General features: G+C 37.7%; 1 protein-coding gene across 1 annotated transcript in view; it reads left to right on the forward strand.

Annotated features, from left to right (window-relative positions):
• The window catches only part of SCEL (sciellin), a 124742-nt gene extending 108270 nt beyond the window's left edge, over nt 1-16472 (forward strand). Inside the window, exons 30-35 of the mRNA XM_040266907.1 lie at nt 1732-1824; nt 3031-3102; nt 5099-5173; nt 10207-10315; nt 13382-13484; nt 14601-16472. Of these exons, the coding sequence (XP_040122841.1) occupies nt 1732-1824; nt 3031-3102; nt 5099-5173; nt 10207-10315; nt 13382-13484; nt 14601-14617 (469 nt within the window). The 3' untranslated portion in view covers nt 14618-16472. The remainder of the gene's footprint in view (nt 1-1731; nt 1825-3030; nt 3103-5098; nt 5174-10206; nt 10316-13381; nt 13485-14600) is intronic.
• The last annotated feature ends 2920 nt before the right edge of the window (nt 16473-19392 follow it).

A 19392-nucleotide genomic window follows, 5' to 3' on the forward strand; every position in this document is an offset into this window, starting at 1 on the left:
CTCTTCCTGCCCCCAATCCCTCCCAGCATCAGAGTCTTTTCCAATGAGTCAACTTTCGCATGAGGTGGCCAAATACATTGGCATATGCTAAATGACACACCCACCAGCGTCATGACAGTTCTGAGGCCAGCCATAAAGGGTCAAAATGTGGACAGTGGCCCAGTTCCTAGAAATCTCCACCCCTTCCCCCAAATAATTGGAGTAATCTTCCCACTCACTAGCCTCTGAAATTACCCAGCCCACAAAAACTAACCACACCACATTTTGAGCCTCTCTCTCTTCTTTCCTTCTGAGATGGCCACACTCTGTCTGTGCTCTTCTCTAAATAAATCTACTTCTTACCTATCTCTGAATTCTTTCACGATGTAGCAAGAACATCAAATTCACGAGGACCAATGTCAGTTTGGTTTCTGATGAGAACTCTCTTCTTGGTTTGCATATGACTGTGTCTGACTATGTCCTCACATGGCCTTTCCTCTGTGTGTCCTCAGAGAGAGAGCAAGCTCTAGTACCTCTTCCTCTTCTTATAAGGACACCCTGTCCTATGGGATTAAACCCCACCCTTATGATTTCACCTAACCTTTATTTCCTTTTCATATGCCCTGTCTCCACATCACACTGGGGTATAGGGCTTCAGTATAAGAATTTTTGGCAGGACACAATTCAATCCTTATCAGAACTGTTTGCAAAGTATTTCCCGTTCCTATTACAGGTTTCACAAACTGGTAATGTGTGATTTTACCTTTCTGAGGGCAGTACAAACACATTTCGCATTCATTGACAACCTTTGTCCTTTCAAACTATTTGCTGAAATTGGGTTTTGTATTATTTACTATATTATCTGAATATTTCCAAATAGTTCCTAGTTAGGTCTATTGTTCCGAAATGATATATTCTAATGATCACATTTGAGAATCTTCTAATAATATTCATTCTACTTTCTCATTGCCAAATGTCTTTTGAAACATCTGTCTTAAAACTAGAAGATGGTTTTCCACATGCCAGAGATGATAATATGTGAACAATTGTTTTTCTCTTCTTTAAAAGCTACCCGGAAATGGAAGGAACAGTCCAGTCAAGAATGATAAATCATGATTGAGATCTAAATTCTCCTCTTGATTTTTATGTCTTGCCTCTGTCAGAGTTTTCTAACATGAGGAAAGAAAAAGAGCTAAAGCTTTCACTATGCCAACGTTAATTTTCCACTGTTTCATAGGAAAAAGCAAATATGCCTACACTTTGTTGAGCATAGTGACATTTTTAGATTAGCAGAAATCTAGGTCAAAGTTCTTTAGCGATCTTCAAAGTACGGCTTTTCTGTTAAAATGGAAACTGGAATTTCTCAAAGCAACCCCCAGATAATTTTCATTAAATAGATAAACTCCCAGATATGTTGTACATGAAAAACTTTTGAAAATGCCATTGGTGCTGTGAGAATGTTACTGCAACCAGTTTCATATGGTTCCTGCCTTTGGTTAAAAAAGTATTCTGTCCTACTGTTAGATAATGTGACACGTGCCTATAGATTATTCATAATGGGAAGACAGTTGTGTCTATGGAAGAATAAAATAGTACACATATTCTGTCTGTGTATATGTCCAGAAACCAGGCAAACAGAAACAGCTTTACTGTATGTTTAAAAAAATGTTGTCTGAGCAGAATCTTAATAAAACAAAAGTCCTCTAAGTTGCCTTGATTTTAAGTGCCAAATATTTGCATTTGCTTTCTCAGGCAAGATGGCCAGGTCACTGGATCTAGTGAGACTTTAATCAGCCCATCCTCTAGAACAGCTGCCTATTCTTATGAAGCCAGAAAGACGCTCAGGTACTGTGGTCAATTATAGAATAAATGACAGGACCATTCTCCTTCTGGCTTTTTTATATCCTGTTTTTTTTTTTTTAAAGAAAACATCCACATGCAATCTGATCCTTCCTTTGAAATACAGAAAAATTTTGAATTTTGCTGTTGTTGTTTTTATGCATTTTTTGTGTTCCAATAAAAATTTCTTATTTTAAATTTATTTATTTTTAATTGAAGGATAATGCTTTACTATATTGTGTTTGTTTCTGCCATACATCAACATGAACCAGCCATAGACACACATATGTCCCCTCCCTCTTGAACCTCTCTCCGTCTCCCTCCCCACCCCACCCATCTAGGTTGTTACAGAGCCCCAGTTTAAGTTTCCTGAGTCATACAGCAAATTCCCATTGGATATCTATTTTATATGTTAGTCATATGTTTTCATGCTACTCTCTCCATTCGTCCTACCCTCTCCTTCCTCCCCCCTTGCCCATGTCTATAAGTCTGTTCTCTTTGCTTCCCTGCAAATAAGTTCATCAGTATCATCTTTCTAGAGTCTATATATATGCATTAATGTATGATATTTGTTTGAAATGCAGAAATTTTTAATTTTAACCAGTGGCTTTATACGCTTGTACAAAGATGTTGAGTAAACATCTTGGTTATTGGTAAGCTGTCAGTTATGAATAAGTGTAGATGTGATTTTTCCTTAAAAGTCTTTTTTTAAAAATTAAAAAAAATTTTTAATTAAAAAAAATTTTTTTAAAAACATGATTGTGACATTGAACCGACTTCCTCAGATAGATTTGCAGGTTTCACTGAATCTGGTGTTATCATGTTGGTTAATTAAGGTCTACTTTTTGCCTGAGATTTGTAGGGAAAGCAATGGTTTGGAAGTATGAATGAGACATTAGGGTAATAGACACTAAAACATAGTACACAAATATTCAAAATAATCATCATGGTCTACAATAGACTTCCCAAGTGACCGATTTTCATAGTAGTATTCTGGAAATAGGCCAAGACAGTAGAAGTTAAGACAAAATGGGAAACATAAATAAATTTTTCAGAAATGGATTAATACCAATTTAACATTTATATTTCAAAGGTTATAGTTTAGAAGGTATATATGAGCATTATTTTTTCATTGGATTGGATAATTGCCTTGTTGATTTGATTATCCTATAAACAAACTTTAAACATAAAGTCAAATGGTTTGTATTGCAGCTCCAATGCTGAAACCAGGCATGCAGGATCAAAGGATACAGTTGTGTACACAAGGACATATGTGGAGAATAGGTACTGGAAATTTATCTGAAGTATTTTGCTTTATGTATTTTATAATTTTGAAATAATCTGTGTTTAAGAAGAAATGTCATTTTTTAAGGTATGTTTATTTTTTTCAAATAACAGACCATTTAAAAGAGTACTGATTCTAGATATATATTAATAATTCTTTATAATCTTTCCATTATTATCAGTAGTAGTGTTAGTTGCTCAGTCGTGTCCAACTGTTTGCAACCCCATGGACTGTAGCCTACCAGGGTCCTCTATCCACAGGATTCTGCAGGCAAGAATACTGGAGTGGGTCACCATTCCCTTCTCCAGAGGATCTTCCCAACTCAGGGATCAAACCCAGGTCTTCTGTGTTGCAGGCAGATTCTTTACCATCTGAGCTACAGGGAAGTCATATTTTTAAGTAGTTGTCAAATAATCATACAAAGTCATAGGACAGACTAAATAATATTTTAATATAATACATGTATACATCATAGGATTGTTATTTGAAAGTAGTCAAATAAACATACATGCGCATAATGAACCTTATAAAATCATACAAGTATTCCTGTGTTAATTTGGAGTCATACTTTAATTGTTTCTATTGTTCACCTCTAATCCGAAACAAGGGGTATAACTTTTTAGTAAATATGCTCAAGCCCAGAAACTCTGCTGCCTGATGTGATGGATATCGAGGAAAATGTCCACCAAGATCAGGGATTCACAAGTTACTCAGTTTTTCAGGAGTCTATAAAAAAGAATTAGCCTAATTGTGGCATAGGGTAACAGTGGGGCATTTAAATATGGATAAACTATAGGTTGTATACGTGTTGATCATCACCCAGTTCAAAGAGACCAGAGAGCAGTGTATGGGGTGGGTGTGGAGCCACCATAAATTCAAGGTGTGTCAGGATTTGAGCAGCCGTCCCCCTCAAAAGGATTTTTCAAACCCAAGAATAAATTTCCTTGTGAAATGCAACCTCAAGCTTGATTTTCCTGCTTAATCCAATTCTCCCTAAAATCGACAGTGATTTAGAATCAAATCTGAGTTTGTCATTTACTGACCATGTGACCTCAGCAAAGCCACTTCACTTCAATTTCCTGTCTCAATTCAAGTCTCAATTTTCTGACCCATAAAATGGGAATGTCTGTATACGTGTCATGCATCAATATGCACAAACTCATTTAGCACTGTGGGCTCTGTGTTCCATAAAGCAGTTTCTCTTTCTGACTGCAACTGCCTGCAGGTTGTTTGGAGTGAGAGAGAAATTTCTCATTAAAAAATCCCAGGGGAGGCATGTGGAGTTACCCCTCACTGTATGAAATAATAGGAACACATTGCTTCTGGTCCTCATATGTTCCTAGGTAGCATACTTACCAGGGAGGCAATTACAGGCAGCCAGCCGATTAGTGCAACACACTCTTCATTTGTCTCCAGGAGCGAATGACATTTACAAACTGGAGCGGAAAAGGAACAAAGAGGACTTTCGAAAGTTAAAATATTTTTTGCTTTATTCTAAACAATTCTTGGACGTTTTCATGTAAAAATAAAAGCTTCCAGAGTTTCCCCTAAAAGTTCAAGAGTATTTCTCTACGTGAATGATGTCTGTCTATATTTGCTTGCAATGAGTATAGTCATGCTTTGTGTATATTCTTTATGTTAGAACAACAGTTAGCTTTCTTTTAGTAAAAATAAAGGAGGTGCAAGTACAAATTTCATGAAAAACGATAACTACTTTTCCTGCTTACACTTGTGCTCTCCTTACCCCATTCTTTATTTAGGTGTATATGTCAACTTATGTCACCTTGGAGGTAACTTGCATATCAATACTTCTCCAGGTTAAAAAAAAAGGGTTAGTACATTGTCCTGACAGAGAACATCACAAAGAATAACAATAGTGAGTGTGTGTGTGTGTGTGCGTGCTTCCTTGCCTACATAGGGATATTAATATATATCAATACTTCAACACTAGGGAAATAGCCCACTTCTCACATGTCCGTATGTGCTTGTTTCTAGCAAATCACCAAAGGATGGATATCAGGAGACTGTCTCTGGAAAATACATACAAACTGTTTATTCGACTTCAGATAGGTGAGTATATCTGTACTTTCATACATACAAGTATATATATACCCATATCCACACATATATTAATAAACATATATATTCTTGGGCTTCCTTGGTGGCTCAGATGGTAAAGAATCTGCCTGCCCATGCAGGAAATCCAGGTTCGATCCCTGAGTCAGGAAGATCCCTTGGAGGAGGGCATGGTAACCCACTCCAGAATTTTTGCCTGGAGAAATCCATGGACTCAGGAGCCTGGTGGGTTACATATATATGTGTATATTTACTTTTATAAATAATATGTTTTTATTAGATATGTATACATGTACTCACTTATAATATATATTTAATATTTTTAGTGTATATATATATACTAAGGTATTACAAGTATATATATACTTATATATAAACTAAAGTTTTACAAGTATATATATAGTATATATATACTAAAGTATTATAAGTATATATATAGTATATATATACTAAAGTATTACCAATATTATATATATATACTGTATATATATACTAAAGTATTACAAGTGTTTTATATATATATATATACTATATATATATACTAAAGTATTACAAGTATTATATATATATACTATATATATATATATATATAGCATTCTTATTGTCCATTGAACTTGAAGATGTCCCTCCTGAGAGTGACTGTTCTACTGCTGATTGTGTGAGTGGAAGGAAGTACAACCACCTCTGCATCCAGGAGTTTGTTGCTTGGCTTCCTGGCTGTCATTCTCTGATTTTGATGTACGTTGTCCCAATAGAGCTTTCTGTGTTTACAGCTAGCTCCCAGGCGAGTGTCTCTGCTGTGATCCCTGGGGTCCCCATTGCCCCCACATTATTAGCCTCTAGGCTTCACTGCATCCCTAGATTGTGTCCTCAGCCCTCTCTCCTTGTGGTCTTCTACAGCCAGCTCACCTTACAAACAGCTGCGTGGATGCACCGCTATGACCCACTCCGAGCATGGGCTCAGTGCCCAGGAGAGAGGGTTAGGGTGAGCATCAATTTAATGCCAGTAAACTGACCCCAGAATTTGGCTCTTGATTACTCTCTTTTAGCATGTAATGCTCAGTGGGGCAAATAGGTGACACGCATGTGACGCGAGTCTGCAGACTTCCAGCAGAGAAAAAGAAAATAAATAATTCATGTTGCAACCCAACCACTGGAAACCAGCTGTAATGCAAATGTCCGATATTCTGTTGACGGTGTTTCTCTATCGCTGGTGCTGAAATAAGCCTCACTGAGGGTCAGGACATATTTTTATGCACAGCCTCAGATTGGAACACAGTCCTTGGCACCTCATGGATACTCAATAAATGACTCCAGGAAACAAAACAAAACAAAACACCTATGTCCCATTTGCTGAGGGAAACATAGATGAACCAGGCATTAAAATTATATCCTCTTTTGGTCACTTTTGTGAGATCTTGTATTACCAAGGGTCTTCTGAGTGTCTTGCCTTTAAGTCATAGCTCTTTGATGTGACTACCTGAGCACCACAAATATTGTCTAGATAAGAAAAAAAAAAAAAAAACAGAAATAGATTTTTAAAAATACTCTGAAAAGATCTTTGACTAACAGTATGATCTTAGTAAGAGCATCAGCAGCTTCAGAGTTTGGTAGGCTCATATTTTAATGGTTAGCTTAAGTGAAGGAAAACATCCTTCACTAAAGTATTGCTCTTTATATGAAGAATTTCACTCCTATTCCCAAAGTGGTCCCTGAAATTTCTTCAGCCACCAGAGCAAAAGTCAGTTCTCCGTTAAAGCCAGTCAGTCAGGTAACATTTTCTGTGGATTATTGTGAGAAATTAGCTGTTTCCCCACACTTCTTATCTAATCGTGTCAATCCCATTTAAAGTCAAGTCATCAATGCAGTTGGAGAAAGCAGTGGCACCCCACTCCAGTTCTCTTGCCGGGAGAATCCCATGACGGAGGAGCCTGGTAGTCTGCAGTCCATGGGGTCGCTAAGAGTCAGACACGACTGAGCGCCTTCACTTTCCCTTTTCACTTTCATGCATTGGAGAAGGAAGTGGCAACCCACTCCAGTGTTCTTTCCTGGAGAATCTCAGGGACAGGGGAGCCTGGTGGGCTACAGTCTATGGGGTCACACAGAGTCGGACACGACTGAAGCAGCAGCAGCAGCAGCATTAATGCAGCCATAAAAAAGAAGAAAATAATGCCATCTGCAGCAACATGGATGGGCCTACAGATTATCAACTGAATGAACTAAGTCAGACACAGACAAATATACGGTGTCTGTCATATGGGGAATCAGAAAGGGTACAAACGGACTTATCCACAAAATAGAGATAGAGTCACAGATGTAGAAAACAAATTCATAGTTACCAAGGGGTGGGGGAGGGAAGGGATAAATTGGGAGACTGGGACCGACATATATATACTGCTGCTGCTGCTGCTAAGTCGCTTCAGTCGTGTCTGACTCTGTGCGACCCCATAGATAGCAGCCCACCAGGCTCCCCCGTCCCTGGGATTCTCCAGGCAAGAACACTGGAGCGGTTGCCATTTCCTTCGCCAATGTGTGAAAGTGGAAAGTGAAGTCGCTCAGTCGTGTCCGACTCTTAGCAACCCCATAGACTGCAGCCCACCAGGCTCCTCTGTCCGTGGGATTTTTCAGGCAAGATTACTGGAGTGGGGGTGCCATTGCCTTCTCCGATATATATATACTACTATATATAAAATAAGAGATTCCCAGGTGGCTCAGTGATAAAAATATCTGCCTGCCTATGCAAGAGATACAGGAGACATGGGTTTGATCTCTGAGTCAAGAAGATCCCCTGGAGAAGGAAATGGCAACCCACTTCAGTATTCTTGTGTGAAAAATCCCATGGACAGATGAGCCTGGTGGGCTACAGTCCATGGGGTCACAAAGAGTCAGATACAACTGAGTGACTGAGCATGCACACACATTAAATTATTAGGGTATGAAAATTTATGACTGAGAGACCCAGTACTAGGGCAAACACTAAATTTGGTATGTTTTCTTCCTAATTGTGCCCAAGAAATAAACATTGCTTCAGTTTATGATCACAATTTAAATTCTTAATAAATTAGAGTTTTAAGTCATGTTATATGTACTTTCATCACTTTAAGTGGTTTCAAATCATTTTCTGCATATTAAGTTTATAATAATGATTGTATTGGAAAACGCATTAAAAGTACTGTGGTCTAAGCTCACACACACACACACACACAATAAATTGGCCAGTACTGCTTTATAGGATAAAGACCAAATCCTCTGCACAGGATTTATGGGCCTTCAGCACCTTGTCCTGCTGAATAGGGACTAAAGCTCAACTACTCCAGCCACCCTCATTGTGTCTCACCTTAGCACGTTCTGTTCACTCTGCTTAGAACCCTTCCATCATGCCCCTCCCCACCTCACCTTGAGAGCTCCTTCACCTTCAAGCTTTAACTCACCTGGCACTTATGCTGACAGCCTTTCCTACTTCACCCCAGAGATTAGCTGTTCATCTGGCTGTGCTCTCCTAACTCTTCACATGTCCGTAATACAAGGTGATCATCCAGCCACCTGGCTACCCTAGTGGAAAGCAACGTCTCCTTGAAGGAGACCTTCTCGTTCTTCTTTGTATTCCCAGCTCCTCTCTCAGTGTCTCTGGAATGCAAGGATGCTAGAGAGTGCCTGCTTTCTACTCTTGAAGAGTTTACAGTCTAAATGGGAAATTTAAGTGTGTGTGTACATATGTATGGGCTTCCCAGTGACTCAGTTGGTAGGGAATCTGCCTGCAGTGTGGGAGACCAGGGTTCCATTCCTGCCTCAGGAAGATCCCCGGAGAAGGGAATGGCTACCCACTCCAGAATTCTTGTCTAGAGAATTCCGTGGAGAGGGGAGCCTCTCTTACCCCCTCCTCCCATCCTCTTTCCCTCCTCTCTGCTTTGAGTCCTGGTTCTGATGATAGGATTGATCGTGGTTTCTGGGCGTGACCAGTTTCTTATCATCTGGTGAGCCCAGTCAACGGGCAGGCCCAGAGGCAGCCCAGGGCTCTGTGACCGCTCTGCCTTCATTCACACCCTGCCTCTGCCCCTCACGGGCTGCATGACTTACCCTTCTATGCCTCAGCTTCCTCTTGTGTACGATAATGATAAAAATAAGAGTAACCTGCTTCTCAGAGATGTTATGAAGAATAGACAGGTTTATATATGCAAAGTGCATGGAAAATGTGCTGTACATGTTAAGCATATCAGCACTATAAGTATTAGCTATTTTATTTCACTACCCCAGTACTCTGGAAATTTCAGGCTTTTATGCTAACACCCTGAGACTAGTAAACTCTGCCCAAGGTGCTACTTAAGACTATCTAAGACCTTCCAAAAGGATAAGAATCACATAGTTATTGACCCTTTATTAAGGCTCTGATGTGACTCGAGGGCTTTAGAACTTGCTAATCATTTATTTACTATTGAATGTTATTTTTCCAAAGTAAATAGCAAAGAATTTTTGACACTAAAGTCACCCTAATATTCTGAGTCTTGCAATGACACTAAGAGAATCAGCAAGGGAGAATTTGGTGATTCTGGACTCTATAGTCCAGGGTATCCATCATTTGTGAATTTACCAACATGTTCTTGAATGGATTTCTATTTTTGGACTACTGAATGTTTGAGAGTTAAATTTTTACATTAATCTTCAACATAATTTTTCTATGATATATGTACATTAATAATTTAAAACCCTCTTCTAGCTTCAAGGGGGTACTTATGACCTAGTTCAATTAGGAAACTGTGAACATCTTTAACCTGCTCAGATGCACTTTTGATTGCTAATGAATTAATAATTTGAAACTGTCTTTTATGTTAATTCTTTGATATCATTCTGAAATAACTAGAAGAATCCAGTCTATTACTAGGATAAGTAACTCCTCAACTTTCCGTGATTTTTACACAATTTATGAAGTATCAATGAAATTAACATGTTATTGCCATATGACTTTATGGGGAATACATCTGTCTTTTTCATGATGACAAATTTATTTTTAACTGCTTACATCTCTATAGGTCTGTCATTGACAGAGACATGTGCACTTACTGTCGAAAACCTTTGGGCACAGAAAACAAGATGATTTTAGATGAATTACAAATTTGCTGCCATTCGACTTGCTTCAAGGTATGGCTATGTTTCTTGCATTTAATCCTCATACAAAATTGCATAATGACTTGTAAAAATAATTATCTAATGGAATATATGAGATGAAGTTAAAATTTTCAGAAACACTGTCATGCACATTAATAATGCACTGTTTAAATATTTTTTTGACTTCTCAGCCTGAAACTCCAAGGTTTATAATTACTCTCTTGACTTTAGGCTTCGAGTTGATTACTGACACGTTGATAACGCTTATTCTACAGATTTAAATCTATAAAAAGATAAATACTTGTTCTCTTTAGAAAAGTTTTTGCAGCATTTTCATAAATCATGCTGCTGCTGCTGCTGCTAAGTTGCTTCAGTCGTGTCTGACTCTGTGCGACCCCAGAGATGGCAGCCCACCAGGCTCCTCTGTCCATGGGAGTTTCCAGGCAAGAGTACTGGAGTGGGGTGCCATTGCCTTCTCCACATTGCATTAAATATATAATGAAATCCAAAAAGGAGAAGAAATTTTTGAGAAGAAAGTTACTGGCTTCTTACATCATAAAATTAGGATCGATGGGCTTAACAACAGTTAAAACTCAGTCTGCCTTTGAGAGCATGATTAATTATAATTAAATATGGCTTAGTAGAATGAGCCAGAGAAGGCAATGGCACCCCACTCCAGTACTCTTGCCTGGAAAATCCCGTGGATGGAGGAGCCTGGTAGGCTGCAGTCCACGGGGTCACTGAGTCAGACACGACTGAGCGACTTCACTTTCACTTTTCACTTTCATGCATTGGAGAAGGAAATGGCAACCCACTCCAGTGTTCTTTCCTGGAGAATCCCAGGGACGGGGGAGCCTGGTGGGCTGCCGTCTCTGGGGTCGCACAGAGTTGGACACGACTGAAGCGACTTAGCAGCAGCAGCAGCAGTAGTGGAATAAGCTTCCCTGGTGGCTCAGCTGTTAAAGAATCCGCCCACAATGCGGCAGACCTGGGTTCGATCCCTGGGTTTGGAAGATCCCCTGAAGACGGGAAAAGCTACCCACTCCAGTATTCTGGCCTGGAGAATTCCGTGGATTGTATAGTCCATGGGATCGCAAAGAGTCAGACATGACTGAGCGACTTTCACTTCCTGGAAAATCCCATGGACAGAGGAGCCTGGTAGGCTACCGTCCATAGGGTTGCAAAGAGTCGGACACGACTGAGCAACTTGTCAATGTCAATGTCTTAGTAGAATAATAATACAACTACTAAAGTGTGCATAGTAGAATGCTTCACAATTTGTGCCTTCATATGCCATTTCTTTTAATTTTCACAAAAGTATTAGGTAGGTCAACAATATAGTTTTTGGTATAACTAGGTGAGCACTTAACTAGGAACCTGAAGACCTGAGTTTGAGTTCTAACTGACACTAATTGTGGCCGTGTGTCTTTGGACAATCACCTAAATTAGCTTAGCCTAAGTTTCTTCATCTGTAAAATGACGTAGCTGATCAGACCAGTGGTTTTCAACCCAGGATGAACATTATAATCATTCGGGGAGATGATGAGAAAAATAAAATGCTTGGGACCAGCCCCAATTACATCATGAATCTTAGAGATGATTTCTGGGCATTGGTGTTTTTAAAGTCTTCTTAGATAGATCTAAGACTTCTTAGATAGATCTTAGACTTCCCTGGTAGCTCAGATGGTAAAGCGTCTGTTTACAATGCGGGAGACCTGGGTTCAATCCCTGGGTGGGGAAGATCCCCTGGAGAAGGAAATGGCAATCCACTCCAGTACTATTGCCTGGAAAATCCCATGGACAGAGGAGCCTGGCAGGCTACAGTCCATGGGGTCGCAAAGAGTCCGATAGGACTGAGCGACTTCACTTTCACTTTCACTTTAGATAGATCTGACAGGCAGCCAGTTTGAGAACCACAGCCTGAATCTATGGGTCCTTTCTAGTGCTGATAGATTCTATGATTGATGAAAATTATCTGATTCAGTCAGGTAGATGTAATACTAGGCTGGCCAAAAAAGTCTGTTTGGGTTTTCCAATAAGATGTTATGAACTTTTTGGCCAGCCCAATACTTTGACACTTGATTGCTTCTCTTTCAATTAGCTTCAGGCAATGACACAAAGTAATAACAAATTCAATGCCTCATTTTGAGGCAACAAAATCCAAATTTAGGCCATCATATATAGAATTCTATATAAAATAAGACATGAAAATTTCATAATTATTTCATTATAAGAGTAAAATTTCTTTGAAGTTATTCAAATTTACTCAGTGGAACAAAAATTAATCTACAGCTCTTTATTTTAAATTATTATGCACAAAACTTTTTAAAGAAGAAAATTCTCCTGATTATTGTCTTTGGTCAACAGGAATAATTTCCATTTTGTTATATTTTGGATGATTTATTTCCATTGTCAATTTAATCATAAAATACTACTGAGAATAAAAATATCCCCACACTAAGATAAGACAGATTACTCTATAGCCGTAATTATAGAGAATTACCTGAACTGGCTTAAACATGTCTAACTGACCTATGACAGTTTGCATCAATGAACTTGAAAGCCAGCCAGTTGGCAGTAGAGTTGCTCCACTGAGCACAGGTTTAAGATAGATGTCAAGACTTTCTTGCCTCTTTAACCAGCATAACTTGAAACAAATTCCCCTCTAAATTGTGTCTGGAGTCGGAAGTTTGTTTTGCTCAATGACACTATATCAGGACAGCATAGCTCTTCATTAGTAAGCAAACAATAAATACACTTAGTGTTCTTATTTGCAATATCCAACAGTGATCTTGTCTTTGGCATGACCAATTTTTGAAAATATTTATCTACTCTATTGTGAGTTAGGTAGAAACTTCAGTAGTAGGTATGCCCTGAAATGCACACCTCCATAGTAGAGGGATTTATGAGAGAATTTGTTTGGAAAGTTTGGTGTGTGGATCAGACAAGTATACTCTTACTTTCTCTCATGGTTCTCTTCATCAGAGTGTTGCTATACAGGATGATACGGAATAAAGTAAAAGGTTCTTTTTTTAATCCTGTTAACCAAGAATCTAAACTTCTTACCTAATGTAAACTTTATACATACCTTTCCTTTAGTGTGAAATATGCAAACAACCTTTGGAAAACCTACAAGCAGGTGACAGTATTTGGATTTATAGACAAACAATACATTGTGAATCTTGCTACTCTAAAGTTGTAGGTAAGTGTTAAGCTCTGTGAGAAACTATCACTAACATTAATGAGCTTTACATATTGTTGAAATATTTCAAAATGGAAAGTATTTTATTAATTATATTAAAAACTCAGCTGCAGATACAATGGTAGCCTTTCATTTATGGTATAAAATAAGTCAAAATTTCTGTTTTCTTCTGATATGAGACCAGACATAGATACAAATAAGCGTAGGTCATTTACTGTAGGAAATTTTCCATTTTTTGCAAACAAAAATATATCTTCTTTGCTCAGATCATTGTTAGAATTAGAATTAAAGTGCATTTCTGTGAATGACCTTTTATATTTGCACTGGAATATACTTTTATAATTTAATTTGGTTATTAAACTAAACACCTTTTAATGTTAATTTTAAATGGAAAATTTAAAGTTAATAGTGTACTGGGGATCTGGTCAACAGCACTATACAAAGGGAAAGTTTCCTGCTGGTGGTGAATGGAAAAGGAACATCTGCGGTTGTTACATGGGATCCAAAATATGGAATTTAATGACAAATGTGTGATATTAATGAGGTGCTTGGAGGCTACATCTGGAAAGTGCTCTGAAAAATATTCAGAAACCCACGTTCCATCAGGCTGCAGAATCGATGACAAGAACAAAGCTAATTATATTCATACTTGGCTTTGTATTTTCTCATATTCCAGCCATTCTCATATTCCTTTTTCTTCCTCATTGAGCAGCCTTATCAGCATCCAGTGTTACGTCAGGGGGCCTTGGTATGCATGGTGGCAGCTCTAAAACTTTCAGTCCCAAGAGTCCATGAAATGGTTTAGGAGATGTGGTTACCAAAACACTCAGATGTCTTTGTGTCTTCCCTCCCTGTCTGTGTGCACTTTTATAGTACATATAAGTTACCAAGACATGACTCTCAAGCATGTCATAAATATGAATACGGGGCATCAGTGCTTCATATTCACAGTATGACCAGAATTCTTGTCACAGTGATGAATTCAGTAGGTGGTAAAAGTACATTGCTTAGTCCACCCCCACCCTCACTGATGAATAATTATTTTTAAAACTTTAGTTATAAGCTTATTTTTGTACTGAATTTGTATATATAACTTATTTTCTTTACATTTTTCAGCCAAGTGGATTCAGTAATTCTGGCGCATGAAAATCAAGAGGAAAGTATTCACTGAAGAATTAAAATTTTTATTATAAGAACATGTAATCTAAAAAAGCTTTTACACCAATGACTGACTCTTTGTATAACAATTCTGCTATTGCATAAATAATATAATTGCTTATACTAAGGTCACATACATAAAGGGAACCATCTGGTATCTGGTTAGATTTAGAGATAAAAATTCAAGTGGTCTAGTTACCAACATTAAAGGAAGGATGTTTCTGATGGCAGTGAGCATTGTCAGCCTTGACCAGGTCCATCTCTGCTCAGTATTAGGCTGTGCATCACAGTTTCCATTAGAGACCAAGATTCCCAATTTCTCATCTTTGTTTCCCTAGGGATTTGGATTTACAGATGTTACTGACATCTTGCCAAAACTGTCAAGGAAGCAAGATATGTACATTTCTTACCTGCAAAAGAAATGTTGATAGAAATTTTGGCAGAAAGATAAAAGTCTGGCAGAAAGGCGTTAGTGTAAAAGGTGTATGGACCTCAGAAAATCACTTAAACTATTCAGATTTTGGTGCTATTATCTGTAACATGAGGGGAAATGGACCAAATGATTTCTGAGGTCACTTTCTGCTCCCAAACTCTCAGATTATAAAGCAAGTTTTGTTTGATCTTTAGAATCATACCTGAGTCTGTGTTTGTTAAGCATGTGGAACTAGATAGGATATCTAAACAACTTAATGTTGGTGTCATCCTTTAGTTTATTACAGATATAAGTTTTATAGAACATGTTTTATAAATACAAACACATGCATTTATTGGCAATGGGTAAAAATCACATGGCATGTATAGTTTACATATTATAATTTGTTATGCTTTCTTTTGAAAATTTGGATTTGTAAATGATCTATGAGAAATAATGGTAATGGACTACAAAGACACGTTCTTTAGCATGCTATACCTGTTCCTACTACATAGCACTTTATATTTACAGATGACTTATAAAAATAAAATGAACTGTCAGTTACACAGAATCTTCTTGTGCGTCATCTATAAATATTACTCAATGACATTGATATTGTCATAGTGGTCATAATTTATTGTATTCTGTGCTATAATACTTAACTTTTTGTCTGCTTAAGCCATAACATTGGTTTTTAAAGAGCTTTTTCTTAAGGAATTGAAAAGTCAGTAATCTTGTATGAAATTATTATTATTAAAATTGAGACATCACACTTATAAACTATTTTATATGCATATAGGAACTGCTTCTCTAAGGAAAGCACATGGAACATTGAGAAAGGGTGAGATTCTAAGGGAGTTTAAGGCAGTTATAAAAAAACTGACAAACTAAGGAGACCAAAAAGATAATCATGTTATTGTCTAAGTGTTGCTAAATGTAAAGAATGATTCTTTCATATAATGATTTCAAGCATCTGTTCCTGTTAGACACTGGTCTAAAAAGTGTTAAACACTAAATACTTATCAAAACACAGCAATGTGTAATCATTGTCCTATGGAGAGGAAGCCAGAAAAAACAATTAATAATAATTTGATATTCATTAATTCATGCTTGATGAGAAGTGGTGGTAATTGAGCCATATGTTTTATTGTTCTCTTATTACATGCTATCAGAGTGGATCAAAAGAAATAATTTTCTTAGAGTTGAAATTCGTGGCAGGAAAGGATGAGTAGAATAGTAGCCCTCTCTTTTATAGAAAGTGTATTAACATCTCAATGCCTTTGTAGTAATTAAAAATCATTTGAATACCATTTTTAAAGGACTCTACTGTTGAATGCTTCACTTCAAAAAAAAAAAAAAAACCTAAAAGGGGCATGATTCTCACTCTTCTGTAGCTGTTTAATGGACCCTTTCTTCTACAATAATGTATTAAATTAAACCAAAAGCTGTTGTAAAAATAGAGTAGATACAGAGTGAAGTGAAAAGGGCTGCTGATTTTACCAAGTCCGCTTCATTATGTCTGGGATTATTTGCACCGTAGGAATGACAGATTTCTAAAACAATTTGTAAGATCTCATTTTTATTTGCAGCGAATTATGTTATGACTGGCATATTTTTCCTGGACACAAGTGCCTACATCTCAGAATACCAGGCCCTGGATTCTATTACTAATTAAAAGATGTCTCTAAAAAATAATTAATTGCTCTACTATGAGAGCATTCTTCAAAAAACAAAATAAACTTTATCTAGTAATCTTGGAGATAGAATCTGTTAAAATCTTTTTTTTTTTCTTTTACTAAGGCCAAGAAATAAAAATTTATTCAAGAAATAATCCGTGCATCCCTAATTATTTGATTGCAATCACTCGTATAATTAGATACGAGTGATGAGATGGTCCAGTTCTCAAAACTGGGGCACTCTCTGACTTGTTTACTATGATAGAAAATCATGAGCATTTGGAACATTTCCCAACTCAGCTTGATTCAGAGCTCTACCAAAACAAGTGACTGTTTGGTCTACATTGAGGCAAACTAACAATGTTAATGTTATTTGTTGTTGTTGTTATATATATTTTTTGTTGTTGTGTATACTGAATGTACTGGTTATTTGGTATAATGTAAATAAATTATTTTTAGTATTCTACCTATTTCATAGCATTCAACAGTTCCCAGAGACACTTGTTTAGTCGCTAAGTCATGTCCGACTCTTTGCAATCCCACAGACTGCAGCACACCAGGCTTCCTTGTCCATCACTAACTCCCGGGACTTGTTCAAACTCATGTCCACTGAGTCAGTGATGCCAGCCAACCATCTTACCCCCTGTCACCCCCTTCTTCTCCTGCCCTCAAGATTTCCCAGCATCAGAGTATTTTCTAATGAGTTGGCTCTTCGCATCAGGTGGCTGAAGTACTGGAGCTTCAGCTTCAGCATCAGTCCTTCCAGTGAATATTCAAGGTTTCCTTTAGAATTGATTGGCTTGATCTCCTTGCTGACCAAGGGACTCTCAAGAGTCTTTTCCAGCACCTCAGTACTAAAGAATCCCTTCTTTGGCACTCAGCTTTCTTTATGGTCCAACTCTCACATCCATACATGACTACTGGAAAACCCATAGCTTTGACTAGACAGACCTGTGTTGGCAAAGTGCTGTCTCTGCTTTTTAATATGCTGTCTAGGTTGGTTATAGCTTTTTTTCCAAAAAGCAAGCATCTTTTAATTTCATGGCTGCAGTCACCATCCTCATGATTTTGGAGCCCAAGAAAATAAAATCTGCCACCGTTTCCATTTTTCCCCCATCTAGTTGCCATGAAGTGATGGGACCAGATGGCAAGATCTTAGTGTTTTGAATGTCGCGTTTTAAGTCAGTCTTTTCACTCATATATACCTGTATTAACTTGCATTGGCCATTTGTCTCATGAGTCTATTTCCTGCTACTTAAAATGTGAGATTTAAAACATTGATGTGCTGTTGTACCCCCCAGCCCAAACACTGCATCATCTATAAATCTACGCTTACCCCCTTCTCAGATAACTCTTTCGTTATATACCTAAGAGTTGTGGAATATTTTGTATGTGCTACAGAATTGCTTGTTGACTTTGTCACAACACAACTGTTGGGCACCATCCTGATTCACGTTTACTGGACCTTTTTGTCCTGCCGTTTGAGAAGTATGGCTTCTGATATATTATTGAAATGTTTAGATGCCTCTTGAGTTAGGTAATGGTCTCAATTTATAGAGGAAACTGATTATCAGCATCACTTATAAATACCACCTGGGAAAGATCTTCTAACTTCATTGCCTTTGAAACATTCTCATTCATACATGAAAATCCAATCATTCTAGAGTCTGTAGGAAAAAATGCATGGCTTATAATCTACCGTCATTCATTCATTCATTTGTTCATTTTCCAATAACTTAAAAATCTTCATTTAGAATCTATGTCCCAGATCTCCATGGTAACCAAAATAGCCAAGACTCCTGCTCTCATGGAACTTAAATTCTAAAGAAAGGTTGGAGGAGCAATTTGAAAGACAAAATGTAAATAAACGTAATAATTTCTGAAAGCAAATAAGACCATGAAGGAAATAAAATACAGCAACCAGGTCAAGGGGTAGTAATTAAAAGTAATATTGTCAAATGATATATCAAATAACAGCTGAATGATGAGAAGGAACTAGCCTGGGGAAAAGCACTCCAAGAGGAGATATTTTAGGACTGGCCAAAATCATTCCACTTTCTGGGCTAAATGTGTCCTTGTTTCTCTTAAATATGAGATCCAAATTCATAGATGCCAAGAGACAGAGAACAGTCAAAGGATTTTTAAGCTTCCTCTATTCTGCATGCAAAACAATATTCAGATATTACGTAGCTAGCTTTCAGGTCTCTGCCAATGGGTGGGTTACACCAAATGGTTACTCCATCTTGGTCCTCAGGCTGAAGGTGCTTACTGGATAAAGGAGTGACTGTGTCAGTGGTGGGTCTGAACCAATGCTCACCTGAAGTGGAAGCAATGGGCCAGGTATGACATTTGCTCACCTCATCTGAGGCAGCACTCAGGATCTAATTCCTTTCTGTTTTCCAAAAAGAGACAGTAAACAGTTAAGCAGCATCATTTCAGGTCTAGAAGAGACTTCTCACAGGAATTTTATAAATGTTACATGTTCTATTCCTTTGTGGCAATATGAATAATGTATCTGGTTGAAAGGAACATACAGATCTTGATGTAACTTTCTTGACAGTTACAATTTGTTAATTTCACCTCTTTTCCCAAGAGAAAAGGAAAGATCACCAGCTTCAAGGACCCTTCAGGTCCGTAAAGGCAAATTGGATTGAAAGTCTCC

The sequence above is a fragment of the Oryx dammah genome, unplaced genomic scaffold (genome assembly GCF_014754425.2).
Source record: "Oryx dammah isolate SB20612 unplaced genomic scaffold, SCBI_Odam_1.1 HiC_scaffold_24, whole genome shotgun sequence".
Taxonomy (NCBI): Eukaryota; Metazoa; Chordata; class Mammalia; order Artiodactyla; family Bovidae; genus Oryx; species Oryx dammah.